Source organism: Lepisosteus oculatus, chromosome 6 (genome assembly GCF_040954835.1).
Source record: "Lepisosteus oculatus isolate fLepOcu1 chromosome 6, fLepOcu1.hap2, whole genome shotgun sequence".
NCBI classification, from domain to species: Eukaryota; Metazoa; Chordata; class Actinopteri; order Semionotiformes; family Lepisosteidae; genus Lepisosteus; species Lepisosteus oculatus.
In genome coordinates, this window is record NC_090701.1 from 34,743,468 (window position 1) to 34,771,047 (window position 27,580).

At 37.1% G+C, this 27,580-nt stretch overlaps 1 protein-coding gene across 1 annotated transcript in view; it reads left to right on the forward strand.

Moving 5' to 3' along the window:
- Positions 1–27,293, forward strand: part of dlec1 (DLEC1 cilia and flagella associated protein) — a 41,447-nt gene extending 14,154 nt beyond the window's left edge. The window contains exons 9-38 of the mRNA XM_069191216.1: positions 394–567; positions 2,388–2,524; positions 2,630–2,722; positions 3,992–4,082; positions 5,320–5,482; positions 6,633–6,825; positions 7,574–7,656; positions 8,659–8,830; positions 10,345–10,438; positions 11,069–11,199; positions 12,811–12,969; positions 13,667–13,806; positions 14,266–14,419; positions 15,058–15,168; positions 15,271–15,389; positions 15,905–16,096; positions 18,152–18,219; positions 18,728–18,879; positions 19,312–19,427; positions 20,058–20,128; positions 20,758–20,975; positions 22,033–22,164; positions 23,748–23,870; positions 24,447–24,541; positions 24,739–24,826; positions 25,063–25,254; positions 25,577–25,738; positions 26,234–26,387; positions 26,670–26,784; positions 26,960–27,293. Coding sequence (XP_069047317.1) covers positions 394–567; positions 2,388–2,524; positions 2,630–2,722; positions 3,992–4,082; positions 5,320–5,482; positions 6,633–6,825; positions 7,574–7,656; positions 8,659–8,830; positions 10,345–10,438; positions 11,069–11,199; positions 12,811–12,969; positions 13,667–13,806; positions 14,266–14,419; positions 15,058–15,168; positions 15,271–15,389; positions 15,905–16,096; positions 18,152–18,219; positions 18,728–18,879; positions 19,312–19,427; positions 20,058–20,128; positions 20,758–20,975; positions 22,033–22,164; positions 23,748–23,870; positions 24,447–24,541; positions 24,739–24,826; positions 25,063–25,254; positions 25,577–25,738; positions 26,234–26,387; positions 26,670–26,784; positions 26,960–27,086 — 4,019 coding nt within the window. The 3' untranslated portion in view covers positions 27,087–27,293. The remainder of the gene's footprint in view (positions 1–393; positions 568–2,387; positions 2,525–2,629; positions 2,723–3,991; positions 4,083–5,319; positions 5,483–6,632; positions 6,826–7,573; positions 7,657–8,658; positions 8,831–10,344; positions 10,439–11,068; positions 11,200–12,810; positions 12,970–13,666; positions 13,807–14,265; positions 14,420–15,057; positions 15,169–15,270; positions 15,390–15,904; positions 16,097–18,151; positions 18,220–18,727; positions 18,880–19,311; positions 19,428–20,057; positions 20,129–20,757; positions 20,976–22,032; positions 22,165–23,747; positions 23,871–24,446; positions 24,542–24,738; positions 24,827–25,062; positions 25,255–25,576; positions 25,739–26,233; positions 26,388–26,669; positions 26,785–26,959) is intronic.
- The last annotated feature ends 287 nt before the right edge of the window (positions 27,294–27,580 follow it).

Sequence of the window (27,580 nt, forward strand, 5' to 3'; positions counted from 1 at the left end):
TGATTGCAGTTGTTGCTGCTAAGGGTGGCCCAACCAGTTATTAGGTTTAGGGGGCAATCACTTTTTCAAACAGGGCAATGTAGGTTTGGATTTTTTTTCCCTTAATAATAAAAACCTTCATTTAAAAACTGCATTTTGTGTTTACTTGTGTTATCTTTGTCTAATATTTCAATTTGTTTGATGATCTGAATCATTTCAGTGTGACAAACATGCAAAAAAATAAGAAATCAGGAAGGGGGCAAACACTTTTTCACACCACTGTAGGTGGCTCTAGAATGGATAATATAATCTTATTAATTCTGTGTTTTCTTCTTCTGTAATGTGAGTTAGTGTATTTCTGAATTTTAATTTAGTGAATGTGCTCTTTTTAATACATATATTTCACTGTTTTAGGAAAATTTCCTGGAGAAGGTGGGATTGTGGCTCCTGGAATGAGCTGCCACTACACGGTACGATTTGCTCCTGACTCGCTGGCAGACTTTGAGGACTTTGTCTTAGTGGAGACACAGGCTCCCTACCCACTGGTGGTGCCCATTGAAGCTAGAAGACCACCTCCCATTTTAACTTGTGAGTTTTGGAATTTTAACATTTTGAGTATGTTAAAAGACGTTTTAACACTTCTTGAGTAGACTAAACTATGGCTAAGTTACGAAAGGCAGTAGCTCCAAACTCACAGTTTGCAGCCCTCAGAAAAATTGTCCCTTTCATTTCCAAAAAGGAGGTCAGGGAGCTTGAACTTGGAGACTGTGGGTCTATGTGGTCTTTCCAAAGTGTGAATGAGGAAATATGGGAGGGAGGATAGCACCCCCTGCTGGCAACATTTTTGTAGTTTTTGTAGAAGAAGTAATAAGATAAGATCACTTTATTAGCCATATACAATTTCTTGCATTAGGAATTTATCTTTTCGCATACCCCAGTTTGCTCTCCATAAGACTCACAGGCACACAGTCGGGGACAGAGAAGCTTGGGGTCAAACCGCAGGGTCAGCCATTTATACAGCACCCCTGGAGCAGCTGGAGTTAAGGGCCTTGCTCAGGACCCAACAGAGTAGGATTCCTCTGCCAGCCGCTGGATATGAACTGGTAACCTTCCAGCCATAGGTGCAGATCCTTAGCCACAGTGCCACCGCTGCGCCAAGTAATAGGTTTATTCCATGCTGTTTCGGCCGTGGAGTCTTCTTCAGTTGTTTTTTGTAGTTAAACTTACTGGACAGTTTTCTGCAATGCTTAAACTGTAAATAGTGCTGCTAGAGCTAGCAATCCAGCACCTTTCAATATATTAAAATATTATATATACGGTATTTTGGAATGCACAGCTTACCTAGATTGGATTCTGAAAAATTATGGTCAGAATTTAATCATATTCATACCTTTTACAGTATGTACAGCACTGTATATGCTGCACCGAAACGAAATTGTGTGACATATATAACAAATTTGTTAATAACAACACATAGCCATGGGGCTGGCTAGCATCAGAAGGGTAAGATCAAAACTCTTAAGGCAGAAGCTACATTCTACAATGTACAGTACAGTGTGTGCTCTTTGTTTTACTGAACAATAAAAGGAAATCAAAGTTCAAAAGCAATCAAATTTAGAAGACACATTTCATACGCTTTGATGCTATGAATGACTCCCCACCACCATAGAAAGTCATGGCAGCTCACTGGCACAATTTATTTCTGTAAAGAATCCGACACATCATTTTTGCTATTAGTCCTTTGTGTAGAGCTGCCCCCTGGTAGGATTACTTTTAGGACCTTGCAGCCCTTGGTTTATAGAATCATAGCACTCTCACCAGTGATACCTGACCACTACAACATCATCCAGGTGATTTTTTTAATTCATGCCTTGTATGTGCTGCAACCAAACACATTTTTGTATGAAAACTGGTGATAATGAAAAGTGTGCATGCATGAAACATGTCACAGGTTTATTCAATATATCCATTAGCATTACTTTAAAGTACTTTAAGCACTCTTGGGATTACTGTGAGATACATGTAGATGGCAGCAGCCAAATGGAATTTTAATAATGTGCTTCCATCTGAAATAAAAATCAGAAGCCACTTTAATCCACCAAATTCTCTGTGATATTAGATAAATATTACAACAGAGGTAATGTAATTCACTATAAAGTAGTGATGTAGACTCTTTGAATTATTTGATTTTAAACTATCCCTAATCTATTAAGATATTTTTTAATTGATTTGAGAACCTCATGTGCCTGAAACTGTTTGTGTAGTAATATGTAAACAAAAACAAACAAAAGAGCTGTTACACATTTACAAGCCGATGTAATTAGCATTTTCTAAACAGTGATTTTCTAAAATTGTTTGCGTGTAGTGACACTGATATTGTTGCATTCTTTTCCTTCCTGAACTATTAGTGCCCAGTGTCTTGGACTGTGGTTACTGCATGGTTGGTGGGGTGAAGATTGTGGAGTTTCTTTGCCAGAATGAAGGACTAAGCTCTGGGAAGTTTTGTATTATGCCGAAGACAATGTGGCCAGCAGCAAATTTTAGGGTAAAATTTTTACACTCCTTTCAGAGGAAGAAAAACCTTTTCCTGCAATGTACTGATATAGAGTGATTTGACCTGCACTTGCTTACTTATGAATTATATTTTTAGTCTGTTTCCACAGCTAGCTTTGTTGACCAGCCTCCTTTTGGAATCAGTCCATCACTCTTTGAATTGGACCCTGGACAGGCAACAGTTGTAGAGGTGTGTTTATTTCTCTTAGACACGCTTCGTGAATAAAAAGTAAATGTTCATCAACGTTTTGTTTATAACCTGATGTATAATATTAGAAACCTGAATTATACTCCTGTTAAAAGCCTCAGTAAGTGTCTCTTGATGGACAAGCTTTGTATTTCTGTTTTAACCTTGAGAGTTTAAGAGGAAGTGTGAAGAAGACTTGGGAAGTCTCTTTAGATTTAATTAAGAATTGCCAACCTTTTCCTCATCTTTATACATACCAATATTAAAGTCTAATTATAAAGGAATCCTTGTTACTGTCTAACCAAAGAAAAACACAGCACATATATCCTCCAAGACAGGCTTTTTGCAATCTCTGTAAAGTTGGGCCCCCTACAAACAGCACAAACAATTAAACCCACCTAATTTATTAGTGGTTAGTTTGTGCTGTTTTGTGCCATTGAAATTAGCATTTGTGCTGCTTTCATTCCTGATATATAACATCTTTTTTCGGGGGTTTGACATCATTTAGCCCCCTACAAAGGTGCAGGAGGACTGAACTGGTCTCATTTGGGCTGATTTTGGGCCTGTTTGTGCCATTAAAAGTAGCTTTCAATACAGCTGTTTTCAATACACTGTTTGTGTTAATCATGTGACTGTCTATATAAGAAAGCTGGCACTCTCATAGATCATTTACTTAAATACTTTATTACTTACTGGATGAGAGGATAACAATGCCCACCTGCAGTTTTCTACAGTTTGTCAATCTCTCTGGACTAGGGGGGTGGATATTTTGCTTTTGACTACCAGTATTTCCTGTTCATTTGTGTGAAGAGTAAAATTAAATGCATCTCCAATATCTTAACATAACAACAAGAGTTGCTGTTCCCTTAAAAGGGAACGTTAGCAAACAAATGCATTTCTCTTAAAAAGAGCTTTAACTAGGGTGTCATAATACTTTGTAGCTGTGTCAATAATTTTTAAAACGATGAAGAGATTATCAAAGGAGTTTCTTATCATATACTTTTAAATAATCAATCAATTCAAACGTTTAAATATTCAACACATAATTTGAGCATTGTTTTAACAAAGGTTAAATTAGGCAACGTTCTGCATTAAAAGATTATTGTGGTATTATTTTATGCAAAAACAAAATACATAAATATGGAAAAGCACAATGAAATTGTATTATAACATGTTTTGTTACAGAAGCTATGTACTAAGTTGACCTATGTAGTTAAAGAAATTCCAATCCATTATCTCACCACTGACATCAACTTATCTTTATTATTTTAGGTAACATTCTTTCCATTATCTCCTGAAAATGTTAGTCAAACCTTCAGTATAGTTTGTGACAACTGCCAAGTCAAAGACATCACAACTAAAGGTAAAGAATATCATGGTATATATAACTTATAAAAAAGTCTGAAAATGTAAGCATTCTGAAACACCTTAGATTAGGAGTTGCAAATGACTTCTTTAAAAGTATGATGTATAGAACATATTAATAAAGCATTAATACAGTGACAGTAATATAATAATAGACAATGTCTAGAGTACTGTAGACTACTTATGTGTCAGTAACAAAGCCTTAATCCTAAGGAAAATACCTTTTGCTATCTATAATATTTCACAAATGTGTTAACAGTGGGCTTGTTATCCATTTAAAATGTGTAATATAGCAACCCCTAAACTAAGTTGTGATTGACTCAAAGTTCGATTACATCAAAGGTGTACTAAGCATCAAAACCAACTTACCATTTGTAACTGCACCAATTTATAGTTATAACAAAACTGACCAAAAATGTCAAAATATATATATAAGTGCATTGACATTTTTATGGAGCAGACAAACAATTCATTATGCTGATTAACCTTTGTCATCAACAATGTTGAATCACAGAATAGCAATGTGTGACTGCTGCTAAAAGCAATACTAGCTGTACATCTGCAGCGCATGCTATGCATCTGTTTGTGGAATTCTCTCCCTCATGGAGAACCTGCAGAGACAGGCATGTTCACTGAGCTCTACAAGCCATCTTATACACTAGACCTGACTCAGCTCATCCCTTTTCCTGGGGCTTTCACAGCATAAGACATCCTCACAGCGTAAGACAGACTTGTACTTTTCCATCGACTGGTCTTGTTCTGCATAACAATTAGAGTAACATTCTGCACGTCTGTCACATAATCACATCTGCTTATTTCTATCTGGGTGATTTACACAAACTCTTGATTCGCTGCTGGCAAGTCCACCTAAAGTGTTATTTCTGCATGCCAATGGCACATAGAAAACTCTCTGTTTTGTGGTTTACACAAAGCTTGACGTTTTAACAGTTGATTTAGTACTTACCAAAGTGACTCAAGTGTATTATTGTTAATCAGGAAGTTGAATTATGTCAACTGTTATCCAACATCAATGTACTTTGTTTTTCTAAAACCAAACATGCACAGAATGGTCTCTTTTGATGTTTGGTAGAGACATATTTTCACATTCTGTTTAGAAAATGAACTCTTAATATATTAAAAGAATAACATTATTGGTTTTCTGAATTGCCGGGAATTTTAAAAGTATTTAATTCTACTGCAGGTTTAGATTCTTTGCGTGTCTGGTTTGTTCTCAGGAACAGGGCAACTGATTGCTCTGCAGCTTGTATCCGTCAGTGAAGGAGAAGACAGGCCTGCCCTGGGGGAGCTCTGTGATTTGACAGCTGAACACTTCATTCGTTTTCCCACTGCAAATCCCCATTCCCTGTGCCAGAAGAAGTTGGTCATAAGAAATTCTGCGTGAGTTTGTTTATAGCTTTCTGATGCAAGAATCATGAGTTTGTAAATGAATAGATGCCACTAACAAACTTTGATTTTCTATCAAAAACAAATGGTACAGCTGAGTGGAAAAAATATTTTAACAGAATTATCTTTGCAATCCTGTACAATTACTGTGCTTGGTGCTACAGAAATCAGTCACATTTTTCACGTCTACCAAAACATACTATGCCTTCCAAAAGTATTCAGATGCTTCCTGTGGTGTCTCATTTTGTAAAATTACGAAATGATGAATACACATTTTTTAAACATAATATTTCATTCAGAAAACCTGAATGCTCAAACTGAAGACTTATAAGGGTAAGATACTAAAAACTAAACAGAAAAGGTTTAAATATGTTAAATGTGTAAGTATTGAAGCCTATGAGCTCAAATGTTTTGGAAGCACATATTGGCAACTATTACAGCCAGCCTTTTGGGTAACTGTCTACCAACCTCGGACACTGACTTGCTGTAAGTTTTTCCATTCTTTTCTCCATTCTTCTGAGGCAGATTTGTTCAGGATCTCCCAAGTTGCTTGGGGATAGATTATGGACACCAATTTTCAAGTCTTTCCACAGATTTAACAGGTTTTAAGACTTTCACTTTCTTATGCTTTAGTAACTCTAGCATAGCTCTGGGTCATTGTCCTGCTGAAAGGTGATTTTTTCCATCCCAGACTTGGGTCTGTAGGACTTTTTTTTGACAATTCAAGATCAGTATAGATCGATTTTGATACAATGCAGCCACCACCATGATTAACAGTAGGGATGGTGTTGCAAAATATGGAAAATATGTGGAAGTGTATTTAAATTGAGAACAGGAGGCATTTCTTCCCCAGGGGACTTTGGGTGCTACGGAACAAGCTACACAGCCATGTTATTGAAGATGATACCCTGGTTTTTTTCTAGAAACAGCTGAATGAGATCTAAGGATTAATTAATAACTATCAAATGGGTTAGATGGGCTTAATGGCCATCTCTCTTTTCTTATGTTCTAATATAACAAATATTAATTGTTACTTCAAAGTGTACATATTATTTAATCTTGATGTAATGTACATATCTTAATTCTACAATTCTTGTGCATTTTATTTTTTGCAAACAACGGTTAATTTTTCCTATCTTTTCAGACACTTAGAGTTGCCTTTTCACTGGCAGATCATGAAACCCAATCTACAATTTCTCTTGCCGGGAGAGAAGATTGAGTCAATGAAGATTGAATCGCAATTGGCAACTGATGGTGCTTTTCAGATTAACCCCACACAAGGAATATTTGCACCCCATCAAGATCATGAGTTTACTCTCAGCTACAGCCCACATGAAGTATGCTTTCTTTTTTTACCACAAAAATCTTTTTATTTACAACTTTGTGAGTGCAAGGACAATATAATAGATTCAGTTACATCACCTTGGGTATTAACTCTGTTTAGAATTTCCAAACATATAATACAGAAGTAACAACTATTAACATCCCATACTTGTTATTGTAATGGGTTAATTTTTTATTGAATATCTGGGCAACTCCTTTTTAATTTTACTTTTACACACATTCAAATCATTCAGGAGTTGGAATACAGTGTTATACAGCCAGATGTTTTAGACTGTAACAGTTTTGAAATCTTTAAAATCTTGTTTCCTTCTAACTGGATGCTGCTCTGATGACCACTGCAGGAGGTAACTTTTGGAAACCTTTATGTTTCTTCTCAAACAATTATCGGGAATGGGAAACATGCTGGTTTCAAACTTTGAAAGAGGTCCTAATGAAATTTCCACATTAAAATATAAAATGAAAAGAAAAAAAGATAATGAGGTTTTGGCTGGGGGAGTGGAGTCTCATGATACAGAGTGGATGGCTAATTTAAAATTTATCATCTTAAATTATTTATCTGTAGGGTTAGACATGCATACTTTGAATTTAACATACTTTGCATACTTTCTTAATTTGGACATAAAAGTGTACCAAACTCTCCAAAACCTCAAGGAGAATATAAACTAAAAAAGCACAGAAATTTCTTATTTCAGTATGTTTATTTTTAAAGTATTAGTCTCTATCTCTTAATATTTTTTTCAGCTGAAGGATTACCATAGTGTGTGCCACTTAGTCCTGAGGGATATCAGGATACCAGAGGCACCAGAAGACAGCAAGGGAAACAGGTAATACAGTCATAATCATCCAGGATATATCCTCCCTTGAACCCTGTTGCTTGCCAGGATAGGCTCCGGCTCCCCCGTGACCTTGCATGGGATGAGGCAGTTAGAAAACGGGTGGATAGATGTATTCAGAATCTTTTAGCACAAGAAGAATGTTAAATGTAGTCAGTGGAAATTTACCAGTGTCACGTTAGCTAAGGTAAATGTCCATTTGTGGTAAACTTTGTAGGTAAACCAGAAACACTGCTGTGTTCTACATACATACAGAATAAGGGGGGGTTTCAACAATGTAGTGCATATTCCCAAAACATTAAACAATGAAGAAAGCCATTGATTACTCGAATGCTTTAAGTGCTTTAAAGTTTTCATAGACTCGTAGAGAAAGAGTTTAACAAAGACTGCCATGTGAACTGCTGTTTAGGCATGCTATCATTGTCAGATACACAGTTAAATCTTTAACTCATCTGACAAGACTCTTTCACATCAAAGCACAGAATGCACAAATGGACGTCTGTTCATTGGGTCACTTAAAACAAAAAAGTTTGAAGCTAATTTTAATATTAATTTCTGGAAAGATCAATTAAATATGAGTTAGATAAGTTGACAAAAACAGGGCAGAGAAATTCAAAAGAACTTTGAAAACGCCCCCATCCCACATCATTAACAACTGTTCAGCCAGTTTGTTTTCACCACCACTTATTACAATATTCATACACATCATTAGCAATTAGCAGTTTACTTAGAAGATGCAACTAACCTAAACCTGTTTTGCAGTTATCCAAATTTATTTTGTCTGCAGTTTACTTCTATACTTCTACTGCAATATGATAAGAATGTTTTATTTGTACTTTTGTATACTGTGTAACAGCGGGATTTCTCAAGGGACACCTTATTTTAAGAACAGGTTTGGTTTCTGGCTGACTTCATACTAAAAAATTCTGTGTATTATAATAGCATTATAACAGTATAGTCTTATTTATATGGATGTTGCTGCAATTCTTGAAGAATCTGTAGTACAGATCAGCCGCTCGAGAGAAGAGCCACAGTGAATGATGTTATTGTGATGGAGATTGAGGTGAAAGGATCAACAGAGCCCTACAAGGTTTTACTAGAACCCTATGCCATTCACATTCCTGGAGAAAACTTCATCGGGACAACTATCAAAAGGCGTTTTAAGGTAAAGCACAAACATTAAATCATTCCAATCCTATATTAACATAGAAGATTACTCCTTCACATTTCTTAAAGAAGAACACAACTTTTAATGTTGCTCAGCATAAAATTCATGTGATGTCTTTGATAGAATGCAATTGTGTACAATTTTTTCATGTTTTAGGAACATAATGAGGATATGAAATATTACTTTTTCACAGTTCCCACACATTTTTAATCATGCATTATGGAGTAGTTATTTTGCAAATTTTATTTCAAACATAGAGTATTGTAAATAACATATACCCTGCTATTTCCAGTTTTTGAATATACCTGAATCTATTACAACCCAGATAAGATAAGGGACAAGATTTAGAGTGAAATATTTCAATTTTAAATATACTACAAACAACAGTCAAGCAACAAACCACCACCAATGCAAACAAAATTAAGAAAATGAACAACTTTTGGTAACTACTTTTTTAATACAGTGCCTTGCAAAAGCATGAATACCCTTTAAAAGTTTTCAAATGTTGTTCGATTACAAATGATACTTACATATTTCATATTACATATTACATACTTACGTTTTTCTAATCAGTATTTAAATTTTCAAACTCGCGTGCTCAAACGGAACATTTTTAACGACAAAATTACCTATTAAGATATCTTAAATAAAGTCAAAAACTGAAATATGCTGCTTGCATAAGTATTCAAACCCCACACATTAATGTTTGGTAGACCTCCATTTGCTGCAATAATAGCTTTAGGTCTTTTGGGGTAGGTGTCTACCAGATTTGCATACTGGTTTAGAGTGATGTTCAGATTTGCAGATTTGCTCTAACTCACATTCAGGTTTCTTGGTCAACGCTTGTGGACTTCAGTTTTCAAATCATGTCACAGATTCTCCATGGGGTTGAGGTCGGGACTTTGTTTGGGCCAGTCAAGAACATTCACCTGATATAGGCCAGTGTTGCAGAGCTTTTGATAGTTGACTCATCCACGTTCACTCCACTCTCAGCCTCTGAACACTTGATTTTGGCCTCTCAGTGGCTTCCAAAAGCTTTCTTGCTTTTCAGATGTTTTGAGTTTTGAGGAACGACCTTATAGCACTGTCTGTAACTTACACTTAGCAATTAATGAGCCAGCAGTGCTGACTGGTATATCCAAACTGTTCGATGCCTTTTTTCTAATCTATGCATTTTTATCACTTTATCTTTAACTTCGTTTACAATGTTCATTAGTCTTCATTTCCATACCTTTCCTTCAGATTCACTGCCAATAAGTGTGACAGTCACTTCAGTGGTGCACAGGCAAAGGGCAATAGTAAGGCAATTATATCCTCATTAGGATGGATTCAAAACATTTTTTAAATGGCTATATTCAAAAGTGCATAAATGACACTGAGGTTGGACTTTTTGATTGAATGTATAAAACTTTCTGCATTATGTCAGTATTTTTTTCTAGTATGAAATTCAGTTTCTTTTTTTGCCAGGAGATTCCTAGTTCTCTCCTCTTTGTGCTCTTTGTGTCTTCAAGATGTGGAATAACAGCAAATCGCACATCTTATTCCACTGGGACAGGATCAGCGACTGTCACATCATGGAAGTGGAGCCCCCTAGTGGTATTATAGGTATAAATTCATCACTCCTCACTCATAGTTTTAATAATAATAATTATAATAAATGCTATCACTTATATAGCGCTTTTCTGGACATTCCACTCAAAGTGCTTTACAGGTAATGGGGACTCCCCTCCACCACCAATGTGCAGCATCCACCTGGATTTTAGTCATATTTAGTTCATTAAGCTGTAAATAGTAATAGTTTATTTTTAAATTTGAACATATTATAAATGATCAAGACGATGAACATAAATTAATGTTTAAAAATTACATAAAAGAAGGGCAATTAGCAATTAGTCCCAAAGGTGATTGGACAAATATCCAAATGTGCTGTTCTGTGTCATCTTGTTTAATTGTCTCTCCAATAAAAAATTGCCTTGCTTAGTGGTAAGTGTAATGCAATAGTGAATAGAGAAGTGTTGAGAAGTGTTTTGTTAATAAAATTACTGTCCACCTGTAGACATAATGAACAGTGTAGGTTATGATATTACTATTATATATATTTTTTTAAATTGTCAGTTTCATTAATGAGCATTCCCACTGTTTTAAGACACAATAGAAAAGGCCTAAAACTACAGAGTGATAGAGTGACAGAGGCAGTGCTCTGCGGTGATGTCTCAGGTTCTCTTGCTGTTGCAGAGGTGAATGAATGCTGTGACCTGGAACTGGCCTTAACAGGAGGGAAGCCTGGAAGCGCAGTGCTCAATCTGGACTGTCACATTGAGCACCACTGTGAACCCATCACCCTTGTTGTGGAAGCTGTATTTAAGGTGAGAGTGCTGGTCTCACAGATCAAGCAGCAATTGCCAAATTGCTCCTTGGAATCTGTACGTAGCTTCTCGGATCTTGCCATTGCTACAGCCACTAAGCTGCTCTTTAGGAAAACATGAGAACATAAGAAAGATACAAATGAGAGGAACCTGTTTGGCCCATCTAGCCCATTTGGTAGTTCATAATTAAGTGATCCAAAGATCTTATCTTCCATTTCTTGAAAGAACCTAAGGTACTGGCTTCTACAACATGGCAGGGTTACTTGTTATATACTCCCACTACAAACACAGATGTTTAATCCACATAATTTCCATTTGTATCCTTTGTTTCATGTTTCACTGTTCAGTCTGAAAAAATCTTCTGGGCAGACTTTATTAGTGCCCTTGAACATTTTTAATACTTGTATCAGGTATCCCTGTAATCTTTTAAAGACTAAAAAGTTTGTTTTCCTTCAGCCAGTCATTATAGGATATTGAATTTGTAGGAATTGTCTGAATAATTTTAAAGCAGCAACATGTTTTCAATAGCGTGGTGACCAAAATTTAACATAGTATTCTAAATTAGGCCATCCTGGAGGGTTATACAATTTTTTACTCCCTGGATTTAAATTGTAAGCAGTTTTGTCTGCCTTTTTAATTGCTTCCCCAGAAAAAATAAACCAGCACCCACACTGGATGGCTGCCTTAATGTAAAATTTTAAATATAACTATTTTTTCCTCCTTGTTATCATTATCTTAAAAGTAGGTAATATTATTAATTTGGATAAATAACATTTTGAGATAGAATTCAAATGAATAAATCAATGAATACATTAACTTAAATAATTAAAAATAAGCAGTTACTAAAATCTGTAGTGTTTACATATGGAACACAAAACCTACAAGACAAACAACCAGTGACCAGCACAGCTTGTAAACTTTACACTTTCCATTCTTATAAAGCCTTTTACTGTACTTCAACATCCCTGTTTATCAAAATGCATACTCGCTTCATCCCATTACATCCTCTCACCTGCAGTTTGGGAATGGGTATTCCTTAACTGGCACCATAGAGGACATATCTCTCTAAATCAGGGATTAACAAACAATTTAACAATGCTACACAGGAAACAGGAAGGAAGAATGTCAGTGAAATCGAAAATTACTATTAAAAACAGTAAATGTGATGCCTATTAATAGGTTCATTAAGTCAAAAAGAAAAGACCTTATTCACAGTCCTCTACTATTCCCAAGGTACCCCTGTCATAGGTGCAAAAATAGTGTAATTGCTTCAAGTAAACAGAGGAATTACGGTTCATACTTATTAAAAACATATCGATGTAAGAAACACAAAAATCATTTTCAAATAATATCTTCCTGATTTCTTAGACAATATGTATACAATATCGTTACTGTACATAGCTTTCCTTAAAAAATCAGAGAATATGTTAAGATATTGTTAGACTTCTTATTACCGCATTTTGTGTTTCAAAGAGATTGTAATTCATTTTTCAGTGATGCAAAAGTATGATTAAACCACAGATAAGAGTGAAGAATGGACACTTTTTCCTTTTAATCTTGTGCCCTGTAATACATATAGTTTCTAATACCCAATCTTTTTCATTATGTCAGGGCCCTAAAGTCTGTATAAACATTCCTGCTCTAAACCTGGGGTTGATTAGGCTAGGAGAACACACCAAAAGCACCATCCAGATGACCAACATTAGCCAACTGGCTGCTAGCTGGATCCTGCAAGAGATTCCTGCTAATGATGAAGATCTGGACAAAGAGGTAAAGCACAATACTGTGTGTCAGTTTCATAGTCATAGACCAGCAGTGCTTTCCAAGGTGTGCTCTATAGTTGCTTTCGGTCACTAGAACAAAAAGCTTTAGAGCTGCTTTGTTTTTTGTTCTGGATTCAATAGGTTTGTAGTTTTATATTTTTTAGATTTTACTCTTCTTAGTGATGAAGTGAAAATATTAGAAGTTCACCAAGTTTAATTAGGCTTTTATCACTAGCCTGATACTCTCTCTGAAATGTAAGCCTTCAATAGGTTTTTGATTTTTTTATCTTGGATGTAGATTATGAGACTAATCATAACCAAAGCTGTAAATGTAACCCTAGATATAATGCTGAAGCTAGGCTTAACCCCAGTCCTAACTCAAGGCTTAATGTTAACCCTATTCTAACCCTAATGCCTTTGATTTCCTACACTATAATTAGCTTGAGATTTAATTCAGTTGACTGGAGATCTGTGCTCCTTCTACCTACAGTGTAGATATTGTTCCCAGTAGCAGAGGGGGGGGGAATCGGCAGCTTGCAATATTTCTTAATCAGATTTAGCATTTCTAAATGCCAGGATATCTTAAATTCTGGAACTAAAAATAACTAAGGAAACGAAACTAGTAATAAATGTATCAGTGGCTTCAAAAATCCCTCAACTCCTTATTTTCAGTGCTTCCTGTTTTCTCCATGAATGTGCTGTAGGTTTCCCAGATTGTTATTGAGCCGTGCAGTGGTTTGCTCCCAGCTCTGGCCACATGCAGTGTGGATGTGATGTTCAAGCCCTCAGTGTGTCAGCACTTTCAGACTGTTCTAGAGCTGGTAGTGGAAAATGGGTCTGGATGGTGAGAGACATTTTTTCACATAATTAAATGCTTAATGTCTTGTGCTCTTTTTCCAACAGTCACTCACTATAGTGAAAGGCACCGCTACAACTGAAGCCACAAAACCCTTTATTAATGGTTGTCAGAAAGGAGAAAATAAAAAGTCTAATTCTTGAATTAGAATAATGTAAAGTGCATTTTATTGTGTTGTAAAGGAATTATTTTGTTTCATACTAAATACTACAATACTAAAAATACTTTTACTCCAATTATACATTTTTCAAATCTCCACAGTGGTTTTACTGAGAATATACATTAAATATATTAAAATGTCCTTTCAAAATACTGCAGGTGTAAATGTTGTTTAGAAAGATTTATGCTCAACATATTATCATCACATCACATTCTTTACTTTTACCTACACTTTATTTTGGGTTATGACCAGTGTATCAGCATGCTCATATTTGTTTGTGTCTGCAGTCATTTGTCTGTGCAAGCGAATGTGCAGTCCCCCCAAGTGTGTCTGCTGAGCTGTGAGCTGGTGTTTTCGGAGTTGTATGTCGGGGTCCCAGCACTGAGTTCTGTGCGGCTTTTCAACCAAACACTGCTACCAGCTCACTTCTCCTGGGGAGAGGTCAGGACGCATTACTTCATGTCTGTACCGTCTCCATGAAAAATTTATCTTTTTAACCAGAATTGTAAGTTTTCTAGGCTTGTTGCTAGTAGGACAGACCTGCTATTTGGATCAGGGATAGCCAGTGGTTACCTGAATATATAAATGAATATATTTTAATGTATATTTTACTAAAATTGTACATAAGGTTCCGAATAAAGCTGAACTGATAACTGAAAATATAACTCAAAATACTTCTCTTTATACTTAAGAATAATAGTGGAATTGAGCATTTTCTTTCAACAGTAATGGTTCTCAAAAGAATTCCATCATGTGTTAAGTGTGTTAGAAGACCTCTCCATGCTCATATGCTAGACAATTAGCATACTGATAGTATTTTTATTATTCTTTTGAGTGCAGCATATACCACATTTACTTGTGAGTTTGTTTCATTTATCATTTTCTCAAGCTTTCAGTGAACTGGAAAGCGTGGTACTGAGTTCATTTGAAGTCTTCTTAATTACAAATAGTGCCCGCTTAAAAATATAAAAAGATTTTTCAGTTTTGTTTGAGCAACGTTATACAGTATATGTTCTGCTTTACTGTTTGAAATGTTAAAAGATTCTGAAGTGTTGAATTTAACATTTGGTCATTCACAGCTGAAAGGCAAGCAGTCATCTCTCTGCTCAGTCAGCTTCTCTCCATCCAGTGGCACACTAGGACCTAATGCAGAAGAAGAGATTGCAGTAGAATTAACTGCTTACACTGATGTATGTATATGATGGTGTATACAGTTTCATACAGTGAAATAATGATTTTATTCTAATTAAGACTTCCGTTTGTAAAACTGCTATGTGACATTTATGTTACAGAAAGAACTAACAGACGTTGCTGCACTGTGCTTGGTGAGGGATATGAAAGAGCCTCTTGTTCTGGGCTTTTTTGCAAAGGCAAAACCACTCAATGTCACATTTTCTTTACCATCTGACAGGTACGTTATTTTCTTTACTTTTAGTAGATCTAAATTTGTATTGCATCAGGCTGCGAAGAATCATTTACAGCATCATTTGGCGTACAAATCCCTTTTGTACTTTTGTATTCCTCACAAAATATTTCACTACTTCAAAACATTGTTTTAGTTTTGGTGATTTTAAAGACTTTTTACTGCATCAGTAATATTGTGGTTGTTTCTATATGTAAAATTTTCAAGGTACATTTAAGCAACTTATTGTTACAGTAGATGTGTTTGCTGTATTTAAACATTGGAGAAGTAGTGGAATAGTGGAATAATCTGTGTTTTTATGAACCACAATACATTATCTGTGGTCAGTTGTGATGAAGTTGAATTTAGATAAAGACAGTTATTCCAAGTTCTGTGCCAACACATCAAAGACCACTTTGACACCTTGAATGTCTTTATTTATTTAAATTATTTTAAAAATTAATTTTATAAGGTAAGTGATTTATAAAATAGTGTGTGTTTAAATGCCCTCAAATGCCTTACAGCCCTAAGCCGGACTCTCAGGATCCTTCAGCACTGGTGTTAGACTTTGGAGATGTCCTCTTGAAGAGTGCTGTCAAAAGGCAGCTACTAATCATAAACCACACAGCGATCTCTGCCCCTTTCTCTTTGGAGGCAGAGTACTTCAGTGGACGGCCACCGTCACCTCCAGCAGTCAACTCTCAGTCTGCACAAAAGTAAGCCATTTCCATCGCATTACAAATTTTAATGGAGCAAACTGAGATTGGTGGACAACTGTACTGTTGTCTCTGATTTCTAATATTAAATGACTTACTAAAAGCAAAAAGTGACACAAATCTAATTTCTCATTTGACATTTTCAAAAGCATAATTATTTTTGCGCAACACACATTGTCAGTCTTCATGGATACAGTTGGCCATAGAATGACCACACCTCTTGCCTAACATTTTTTTAAATTCACAAATAAGCATACTATAACCAGATGCACTAACTCTTTGGGAAGTGCATTAACGTTTAATTAAATCTAACACGTCACATACTTAGAATATAACAAAATCCTAAAATGATAAGACCTATTGAAGCTGAGTTGTCTTTTATAAATAATATTAGAAACTGTATCCTAACAGATCACAGCTGTGCTTCTCCCCAAAGTCTTCTCTAAGAAGAGGGGTCTCACTGAATGGCACTGAGAAAGGAGCCCCCACTTGGTTGCCACTTGGAGGTCCTAGGAGACGGTGATTCAAGACATGTGTCCTAATGTGAGGTGTTTCCTCCAACACCAGGCCAGGCATGCTGTGTGAGCTCAGTCTCCTAGGATCCTCACTTCAATGAAAATCAAATACCCAGGCACCCTTTGGATCACCTGGGGGAGACGTGTAATGGGTGACAAAAAAACCCATCCTTAGGCCCCCCTCAACTCCCGGAACTCCGGGTCTATACAGCTGCAAGGGATGGTCCCAGTCAGAGCCCCAGAACAAGGACTTCTCATGGAGCTCAGGCTAATGGAAGGGGAACAGAATGCCTGGCTCCCTAGGAAACAATGCAGAAGGCTCTACTGGGGCACTGGAAGGTGGCTAGAAAAAGAACAAAATAGTGAAAAAGGAAAAAAGGGTGACCCAGACAGCTTGGAAAACAGAAAGTAAGAGAAAAAGAAAAAGAAATGCTAAAGGTGAGGAGAAGAAGACTGCCTTGGAAAGAAGCCAGAAAGGCAGCAGGAATGAGAGCAGTCGGAAAAAGACTAAAGTGCAGGGCAGGAGTCTACAGAACAGGGATGGGGTGGCTGGGCTGAGGGAAGGATGACGGCGCGGAAATAGCCCTGGGGTCCTGGATGACAAATTCCGCTGCCTGAAGTGGGCCGGAACTGCAGATAAAGTGGAGGCAAACGGAAAAGAATCCAGGGTTCCAGGGCGAAGACAAGGAGCTACCGTGCAGACAGGAGTGTGGAGCGGAGTGCAGACTGGAAACCGGAACTGAAGGTGCGGTACAGGGTGAAGTGAAGACTCGACGCTGGAGCTGCAGCACAGGAGGAGTAACGGAGCAAACAGGGTGATCAAGTGCAGACTGATCCAGCGGAGAAGGGCGAGGGTGGTTTATAAAGAGCCCAGAGGACCAGAACCCGGGATGCTCAGCCCATCGACCGGGATTGGAAAACTTCGGCTCTTGGGGTGTTTCTCTCTTGGCCATGGGAACTGGATTCCTGCTGCCCAGCTCCCAGAAACACAAGGACTCATGGGTCTGGTATCCCAGGGCCACCTAACCACTTGGGGAAACTGCTGGAGCCTCAGCCCACTGGAGCTACAGTCGACAAGATCGGAAAAATCGGAGAGTGGAAGCAGTACTACAACTGGAATGAAAAACAGGGTGAAATGAAAACCATGAGCCGTTGTAAGAATACAAGGTTTTCCGAGGGAAACTGCGGGCTGAGGGGTGCTGCAGGACAGCAGTCATAACATATATTCAACTAAATTATCACTCAACATATTTTTTATTTTTCAGATTTATAAACTGTAGAGTAGCATGTTTGAGAGCTTTAAACAATACTAGACCATATAAATGTGACTAATAAATATGAGGGTTTGACAAGACTGTTGTGAGGCAAAATATTGGGATTGGTCAGACATTTCTTGGCATTTCATTAGCAAATCTAAATGTAATCTTTTACTATGATATGAATGCATACAACACCAAGCTTCAAGTAAATGCAAAAACTAAACTTAAACACTTAAAGAGTAAAATCTAATATACATTTCTGTTTTCAACCTGTTTTTCAGACTCTCTGGATTTAGGAGACCACTGCACAAATCCATAGCAGACAAAGCTGAAGACAGAGCACATAAGGGTATAGTGCAGTTGTATTTGCCTGCAGAGATGCAGGGTCTTCTTCCCAAAACTAAGATAATTTTTATTGATGTTCAGAATGTCTGTCTCAACTTAATTGTGTATATCCTCAAATATTGTTTGCTAACAATTAAGTAGTTCATTTACAATTCTTAAATATTTTACAATTTTAAATAGTAGCGAATGGGAAGAATTTTCTTTTGCACTTAATGATTATTGGTCTCGTCAACAAATGTATTGACATTATAGTACCAGTGCCTTAGATTTTACCATAATTATATAGAAATAGCAGTTCATATAACTGCTCATTATACATACTGTATAACCGGTCATTGTACAATTGTTAAAAAATTGTTCTCATTTTGAAAGATATAATAAATACTTTGCAATTAGTCTATGCGGTTGTATACCCAGAATAAACGTAGTATCTTGATTCGTACATTGGTAGCACAGTACTCTTCTGGATTCAGTTGATTTTTTTATATGTATCCACTATGTTTTGATGGCAGAGTTTGTGAATGCATTGCTCTCCCATGGAAAAGGAGCAGGGTTTTTTGTCCAGCCATCCTCAGGAACACTGGGGCCTTATGAGACTCAAACCATAGAGATTTCTGCGTTCACAAACATGTGGGGACAATATGAGGACAACTTAATCTGCAGGGTACGATCCGTCTTCACTTCAAAAAGGTCTACATTCTAAATCAGCTTGTAACGGGGAAGTAAAGGATATCAAATCATTTAGTTTCGATTATCTTGTTTTGGTTTTAATTAACCAGTCTTTCTTAAGAGTACACAAAGGAAGACTTTTTATAATTGTTTTAAAATGTCTGTTCTTCTGTACTAACTGTATTCTGTAACAGCATAGACTGAACCTTCTCAAATATGTGTGACTCCTCAAAGAAATCTGAAAACAAATCTTACAGAAATTATTTTAATAAGAAAAGAACACCAATAATAATATGTTAAAATTTAAAGCTAGAGATTGCCAACTTATTTTTTTTCCTTTTTTAATATTCTAAGTTGCTGTCTTTTGTTTTCTTTACATAATGTACATGGGTTGTTGTTGTTTTAAATGTGTTGTTGTCTGCCTTAGGCTGGGGATTTGGATCCTGTGTTCATCCCTGTGAAGATGTCCGTCAGAGGGTGTCCTCTCTACTTCCAGATGATGGGACCACAGAAAGATAAACAGACCCAGGGCCCAATAATAAGGTGCAGTACTGTATGTCTAAAATTCCTCATTGTCCAGGCCTGACATTATCACTCTTTGAGCACACTTCTGCAGTTCGCAGCTTTTTCATGTTGTTTAGCAAAAGTGAAACGTGTAGTATAGTGTACTGTTCTGGAATGGAAACCATTATAAACAGACATAAAGAGAAATAATCATTGAATTGTAATGTGTAAAAGTAACACTTGGAAGTAGCACTTCCATCCATTTTCTAAACTGCATTATCCAGTACAGGGTTGCAGAAGGAGACAGAACCTAACCAAACAAGCAACTGGCACAAGGCGGGATAGACAGGATGCCAGTCCATCGCAGGGTGCACACAGACACACAGACATGCACACACTCACACCAGGACCAATATTCCTAGAAGCCAGTTAACCTACCAGCAAGTCTCTGGACTGTAGAAAGAAGCTGGGGCACCCAGAGAAATGCAAACAAAGGGAGAACATAAAAAGTCCATGCACATAGCACCTCAGGAATTTAACACAGGGCCCCAGCTCTGAGAGGCAGCAGTGCTGACTGCTGTGCTGCCCCATTTAATATATATATATAAAATGTGAAAAATAATTATTACTGTGATATAAAAATGTAAGTGTGCTCATATAATTTTTCAGGTTTGGTACTCAAATCTCTGGAGGTGACACAGTTTCAAGATCATTACGAATCAATAATATAAGTCAATATGGTAAGTGCCAGTTTGTTATTGAATTGCTCCCTTTTATCTAAAGTAAGAGTCCAAAACATCTTTTGAAGAAATTGTTTTCTTTATAGTTTGACCTTGTTCTCCATTTTTTTTCTCCATTGTAAGACCTTACAATAATAATTACAGCTCCAGTGATGATTACCAAATGTACTTAAAATATTGGAAAGATAATTAAATTGAATATTTTGGAACTATTTTTGTATTTCTGTGCATTCACAAGAAAGCATTATTAGCATGCATATTGCTTTAAATTATAAGCATTCATCTTATGAACCTGAAAACAAACATGCAAGTAAAAAGTGCATATTCCAGGAACATATTTCTTACAATTTCTCCATTATAGTAACCTATTACCATTGACAAGTAACAGTTGAGAAAAAGGAACACTTATAACTGGACTTGGTGCCATAAAGCCACTTAGAAATGATGAAAAAGCTTTTTTTAAATTGTTTTTAATTTTTGTAAGGTTATATTCTTTCTCAGTTTCTACAGCTAGGCTACTGAGTGCTCAAGGTCATTTGTTCACTCCTTATCCAGTTGTGTTAATTATTTGGTCAGTGTTGCTTCATGCCATGTTGCTTGAATAAGTATTAAATGTTTGTGTTTGGCAGATATCCGTGTAGACTGGGAGACGTTCAACAAGGAGAAGGGAGACGTGAAACTGGTGGATTTGGTGGTCTCCTGTGGGGAGGCCTTCCCTCTGAAGGATGTTGATGGGAATGAGGTCCTTGGGGGGTATGTGGGGCCCAGTGGGAGCAGAGAGCGCAGAAGGGACTGGGACAGGATCTCCAGCACTGGAGAAACCACTTCCACTGGCGAGACGTGCTATGTAAGTTACAACTGGTTCCATTTGACTGTTTGTATGGTTGATAAGATAACTAATTGCAGTATTCTATACTAAAAAATGTATTGATAAAAAGTGTGGGACAGAGAATTCTGTGGAGAATTAAAAAAATAAGTTAATGTGTAATTCAACACATTTTGTCATTAATTTTAAAGTTCAATGTTTTTCAAAGGCCCCTTTCAGTGTTACCAAAATACATCAGAACATATTAATCCTATCATTAATGATTTATATAAAGGGCAAGATAAAGGCTATCTCTTTCACAGTACTTCAAAACCTTTAACATCCTAGCTGCATCTTATTTTGTTACAATGGGATTTTGCACTTAAGAAATGTTTGGATTGAAGAGCACCCTCCTGAGGGAGCTTTACTATACCAATTAGACTATAAAATCCTTTATTTTCATCTCCTAACCAAAGACTGGGCTGTCTCCCTTCAAATAGGTCCAATCACAGAAAACCCATTGAAAATGTGGAGCAAAATCCATAGTCTTCTTTGCAGATGCCTCTCCAGATTTTCATAAGCTCTGAGCTATTAACTCCACCAGGTTCACAATACTTTACTTACCCATCTTAGTTTGCAGGAAACATTTCTACTCTTATTTGACTTTTATTATAATGCTTACTCTTTTCAGGGCCTGAAAGAAGCTAACTCACCCTGTTTATCTATTGAGATCACTGCACTCTGAATGCTGTATTTTGCAACACTTCTTTACAAACACTGGTCATTTTGCATAGACATGTTGTTTAAATAAATTAATCATAGTGAAAAAGGCTTGGCACTCAATTATCAAGGAACAGGTAAAGGTTTATTCCATGCTGAAAAGAAAAGAGACACAACGTTTCGGCTGTGGAGCCTTCTTCAGGTGTGCAGCTACAGTACCTTCCGCAGCTACCTACTTGAACTCAGTTATCAAGATGTGCAGGGAATAAGAATGAGCTGTTGTCTGCTTTTCTTTATCAGATCAAGCTCCTGGTCTATAAAATAGTGACTTCAAGTTAAAATGCAAAGTAAAACTCTTTTTGGCAATTCTCTCTATGAGGAAGAGGATACTGAAGAGGAGAGTGACACTGACGAACAGACTGCTGCCATGCGTAAGGTTGTCTTCGTGAACCTCAGGCAACATGAAGGCACTGTCTCTGACTATCCTTACTGTATTACTCCTCAACAGATAGTAAGTCTGTCAGCTGAATGCATCAGTTTGATTATGCCCATGACATTAATATAAACACATCTTATATCCTTTAAAATGCACTGTAATTGTGCTCCTTATAAGCACTAAGATCCAGAAAGGGTGTAGATCAAGTCACCATAAATTCATAAATATCTGAATATGTTAAATCATTGGTTAAATATTTTAAGGATTTCTGGAAATCTCCGGTTTCATATTCTCATTGTAATATTTCTAACTGCAAGAATTATTTTTGAAAGCATAGGAAGTTTTGTCACAAAGCAAAAAATAACTGCATTACAGCAGTAGTGACATTTTGACATCTCCCTTTGAACATGAAGACTATTCTTGGAAAACAAGTAACCAAGCTTGTTAACAACAGAGGTTTTACTATTGTATACCACTTATTGCTATCATGTAGTGATCTGGAAATCAGCATAAGCCTCAGTAACATTTTGTACTAGTTGGCTTTTTAATGTTTAATCAGTAACATATTTACTGATGGAAAAAAGAAAGGCAACACCTCCTCCTCCACACTCTGGCCCTCCCGTCTGCGTGGAACAGGCTGAAGAGTGACTCATCCGTGAAGAGGACCTGATGCCACTGCTGAGGAGTCCATCGCAGCCTCTGTTAAGTCCAAGCCAGTCGGGTGTGATGTCTAGGAGGTGTGAGTAGAGGGCCTCTGACAGGTCGCCTTGCTTTAAGGCCAGCAGCATGGAGCCTCACTGTCCTGTCACTGATGCAGGCATTGTGTCTGCTGGCAGTTTCAGCAGCAGAACAGGTGGCAGATCTGAAACAATCTCTCAGATGGACCAGTCTGACGTGTCAGTTCTGCTCTGGTGTGGTCACTCGAGGGCAACCGGATCTTGGATGGTCATCTGTCCTGCCGGTCTGCTGATACCTTCTCTGCAGTTGGGACACAGTGGAGTGGCTTACTCCATAGTGTCTGACAATGCTGGCAGATGACATGCCTGCAGCATGCCAATGGCCCTCTCCCTTGCTTCTGGTGACATTCAAGGCATTATGGGATGCACAGAAAACTGACTAAATGTGGCCTTTTTCTTGCAGTGACCTAAGCTTTGAATTAAGGCCTTTTTAAAGGTGACCTGATCAGGCATTGTTTTACCTGGGCCTTGTTGGGTAAAAGTGCACCTAACAAGCTTTCGTGGGATTGGCAAGTTGCAATGTCTCACTGCACGAGCTGTATTGCTGGTCAGAGGGCTTAAAACAAATTGACAGCTTTTTGTGAAAGTACATAAACTATAGTATTCTCATTCCAGAAAATGTTGCGTTTCTTTTTTCCATCAGTATACTGTATTTTGAACACTCTTCACTTAGACTAAAACATTGCTTTAAAAAAAATAAATGCATAGTGTTACATTGTTTTTTATGAATGCATCATTAGAAAACTATTAGATAGTCTAGCTGTCGGTGGCTGAATAGTTACTGGATGTGGTTGTATTTAAAGTCCTATGGAGAAAGATGTTATAAAACACAAACATTGCAACATTCTTGCCAAAGTTATTTTTATATACCTGTGTATATGCCATTTTATTTTATCAGGTATATGTTGTTCTCATTTTCAGATTGTTCCAGAAGGGGGGAGTGCAACCATTCATGTATCCTTCACACCCTTGACTCTGTCAGAGACAGTAAATAAAACTGAGTGTGTGGGATTCGCCCTGGGTTACATGAGTCTGGACAGCGAGGTAAAGCATATGTCTGCCTATCTGTTTGCCTCAATAACTTTGTTCCCATGCTAAAGATAGCAACTTTTAACCTAATTTTGATGGAGAACAACTCATAGACAACAGTTTTCAGGTTAAGATATACATATTCATTAATAGTAAAAAATAATTCAAGATTTTTTCATACAAAAACAGAAGGATGACATAAGTGTAAAAATAAAGCAGCTGGTGGATGGCATTACTAATAAACTCACCCATAATGTTTACCCTAACTTTTTTCTCAGATGCAGGTCTATATTCGTAAAGCTCCCACTTGAACTAATATTCTGCATAATCTCACAAAAAACATTTTTTTCTTTCTAGAAAAAAATCACAATATCCTCCATGAAGTATAAATTAGAATTTGGGTGACTATTTCAATTTCAACTTCACAACCACCTTTATTAGAAAGGATTTGTTTTTAACATGTAAAAATACTACCAGATTTGGGTTTGCCTGTTGTAGAACTTCAACATTTCACAGTGTTCCACTGGAAGTACACTAGTGGGAATCAAGTAAAATATACACTGATTCTTTGCTTCATGTGTCTGTCACTAGCTTGCCTGCTGTATTCCTGGGAAGGTGTTTCGGTCACAGGGCTTTGAGCAGGAACCTTTGAGATTGGACCTACAGGCCTTTGTAAAGCCTGCTCTGTAAGTTACCAAAATAATACACCCAGTCACAGGCAGCAGTTACTCTATAGCCTTCAGATTGCTGGTTTAAGCCCAAAATACATCACTGAGTTAAAAATAGCTGATACATCTGTAATATCAAAGCATTACAAATAATTAGCAGTTTTAAAGTGTGTAGGCTTGTAGATCATCAGGAATATTTTCTGTGCTTTTATCAGCTTGACTGTGGAAATGGAGGAAGACGAGGATGAAATTGTATTCTGTGCTCATGCTAGTGATTTAATACCAGAGGAACCACACAAAATGGTGAGCACACAACCAAATGTTTTTAAGCAGAGTTAAATAGAAATCATTTTCTAGTAGGGGATGACACCCCAAAATGAAATTATGTTGAGTAATCTTGAACAGAGACTGCTGTTTGGTTTCAAACCTTTTATTCTTTCTTATAATGTCATAACTGATCTACTTATTGCTGTAGTTTGATGTATTTGATATTTTCTCAGATGACAAAATATTTGGACTGACATGGTCTGTGCTTTCAGATGGTGAAAGATTCAGTGCTGACCCATAATTTGCATCTGAGGAACTCCACCGAGACCCCACTGTACTTTAGGCTTTTAGCAAAGCCCCCCTTCAGTGTCCTCCACACTGAGGCCAAGAGCAGCACCAGGAGCTCCCACAGTGACAGAGGGGAGGTCAGGCTCCTCTTCCTCAAACCCCAGAACAACATGCAGGTCAGCTTCAGATTGAATCCTGCAGCTTTACGTACAGCTATTATATCCTTAAGGATGCTATTAATTACATAGGATGTGTACTACTGCAAAACAGAGCTGTACAAACTGTGCCATGAGCAATTCCCATCTACATCTATAAACCAAGCTCACCCAATCCTTAGCCACTCTTAGTTAAATAATTTTATTCTAGGATTCCTGAGCTAGTTGGTTCCACTAGTGTCAGCTCTTTATAGCTTGTCTTCATAAGAGCACACAATATGAGTATATAATATGATATATAATCTGTTATATTTGGATTGTTGGTTTGTCTACTGGTTTTCAGGTGAAGGTGGCATTTCACAATTCGCTGTCACTGCTGCCCTATCAGAGCCAGCCAGAGGGTCAGCTGCCACCAGGAGTCCAGCTGGTGCACAGTGAGACAGGGGAGAGAACACTGCAATTTCAGCAGGACCTTGTTGTCGAGTACAGCAATAAGACTGTGCAGGTAGTTACTACACTCTTTGAAAAAATAGCTTTTAACCTTCAGGTTATGTTTTTATGTTTGAGGCCACAGTGACAGAAATACATCAGTCTGCCTCAGTCCATGCAGACCTAAATTAAACTTTCACAAATATTTTAAGAGTACATATAGATGTAGAGTAGTAAGACTTCTAACAGCTAAATAAATTACAAAAGAAAGGCTGGTTTATCATCTTTCCGCCTATTTAACCCATTTTGTTGGTAGTAGCTAACTCATCCTGCCACTTAGTGAAAGAAAACAGAGTTTTGGCTTCAACATCACGGCTGGGATCTTGGTAGAAGCTACTATATACTTATTATATACAGATTAGGAAGTGGTGAGGTTTTAATAAAGATTACTTTAAGCCAACTGGAGCATTCACCCCCTTTTCTTAAGGTTTACTGCCCACTAATCAGTTTTAAATCCAAAAACATGCATTACCTGGAATGAAGTATTCACATAAACCGTTCTGTGTTGCAGATTGTGCCACTGTGTGCTCGCCTTTCGTTGCCCACTCTGCAGCTGTCTTGCGACAGCCTTGATTTTGGGACCTGCTATGTTGGACAGACTCGTGTAAAAGAGGTGTTTCTGTCGAACAGGGGGGGATCCAGTAGCTATTGGACAGCCCTGATAGGTAAGTTTCAGACTTGTTTGTTGCAATATGCTATCACGGTACAAAATAAATGCTTCATTTAGCACTATAAGCCGTGTTACAAATAAATTAAAACATTAATACAAAATGTACATAATGGAAAATAGTACCCTTTAAATATGCATTTGACACCTTGTTGATACCATTTATTGAGCCCACAATTGTTAACTAGCTTTAACCACATCTTCTGTATACATTATTGTGTGGTTGTAATCAAATATTGATTTTGAATCAGTAATGAATACTCCTTGTGACTTTTCTCAGAAGCACCTGAGAAACCTTGTGGTTTCACAGTGTCTCCAGGCAACGGGGTCCTTAAACCTTTTGGTTACCCCTGCTCAACCAGCAGGGGAGCACTGCAGATCAGCTTCATAGCAAGGTACATACTGTAACTAACCTCTCTTCATCAGGATACTCTGTAAACATTCACTTTCCATGACACGCCCTTGACAACATGAAATGTGATGTTCACATATGCATTTTATACAGTACATGCTATTGACAGTGCCAAGTGTGATAACACTCAACCAGTTATTCCCTTTCTCTTTTCACAGTGACAGCGCAGAATACAAAGCTACTGTCACAATCCATGGGATGTTGGGGGAACAACCTGTCAGATTGGAAGTTACAGGCAAAGGGTCTTATGATGAAAAATATGATTCCCTGCTCCCTGATTTGTAGAATTACAACTTGAAGATCAAATGAACTGAATACAAATATATCCTTAAATGCTCTGAATTTGACATTCAAGACTGTTGTCAGCTTATACGCTGTTTCAGATTTGCTTCAAATATGCTCTAACTTAATAGATCACTATGTTGTAAGTGAAACTGCATTTTGGCTGTATCCATTTGGGTTGTACTTACCATTAAACTATTATTACCCTTGTTTTGGTGCTGGTGTGAGAACATTGTCTGGAACCTCTTTGTTAAAACTAAACACAAGACAGTTATTGTAATATGATATTAATTTAATTATATTACAATTGTAATTCGTTTCATGCAGTTTAGAAAGAGATACTACTAGTAAATGTTACAGTGAGACACTAATTTCAGTAAATGCCTACATTTTAGTAGGTCATAGACTAATTTCATTGTGTAAAAATTTTTGTTTGTATTCTCATACATTTTATGATTCATTTAAACATATCTCATTGCATGTTATTTTCTTTCAAG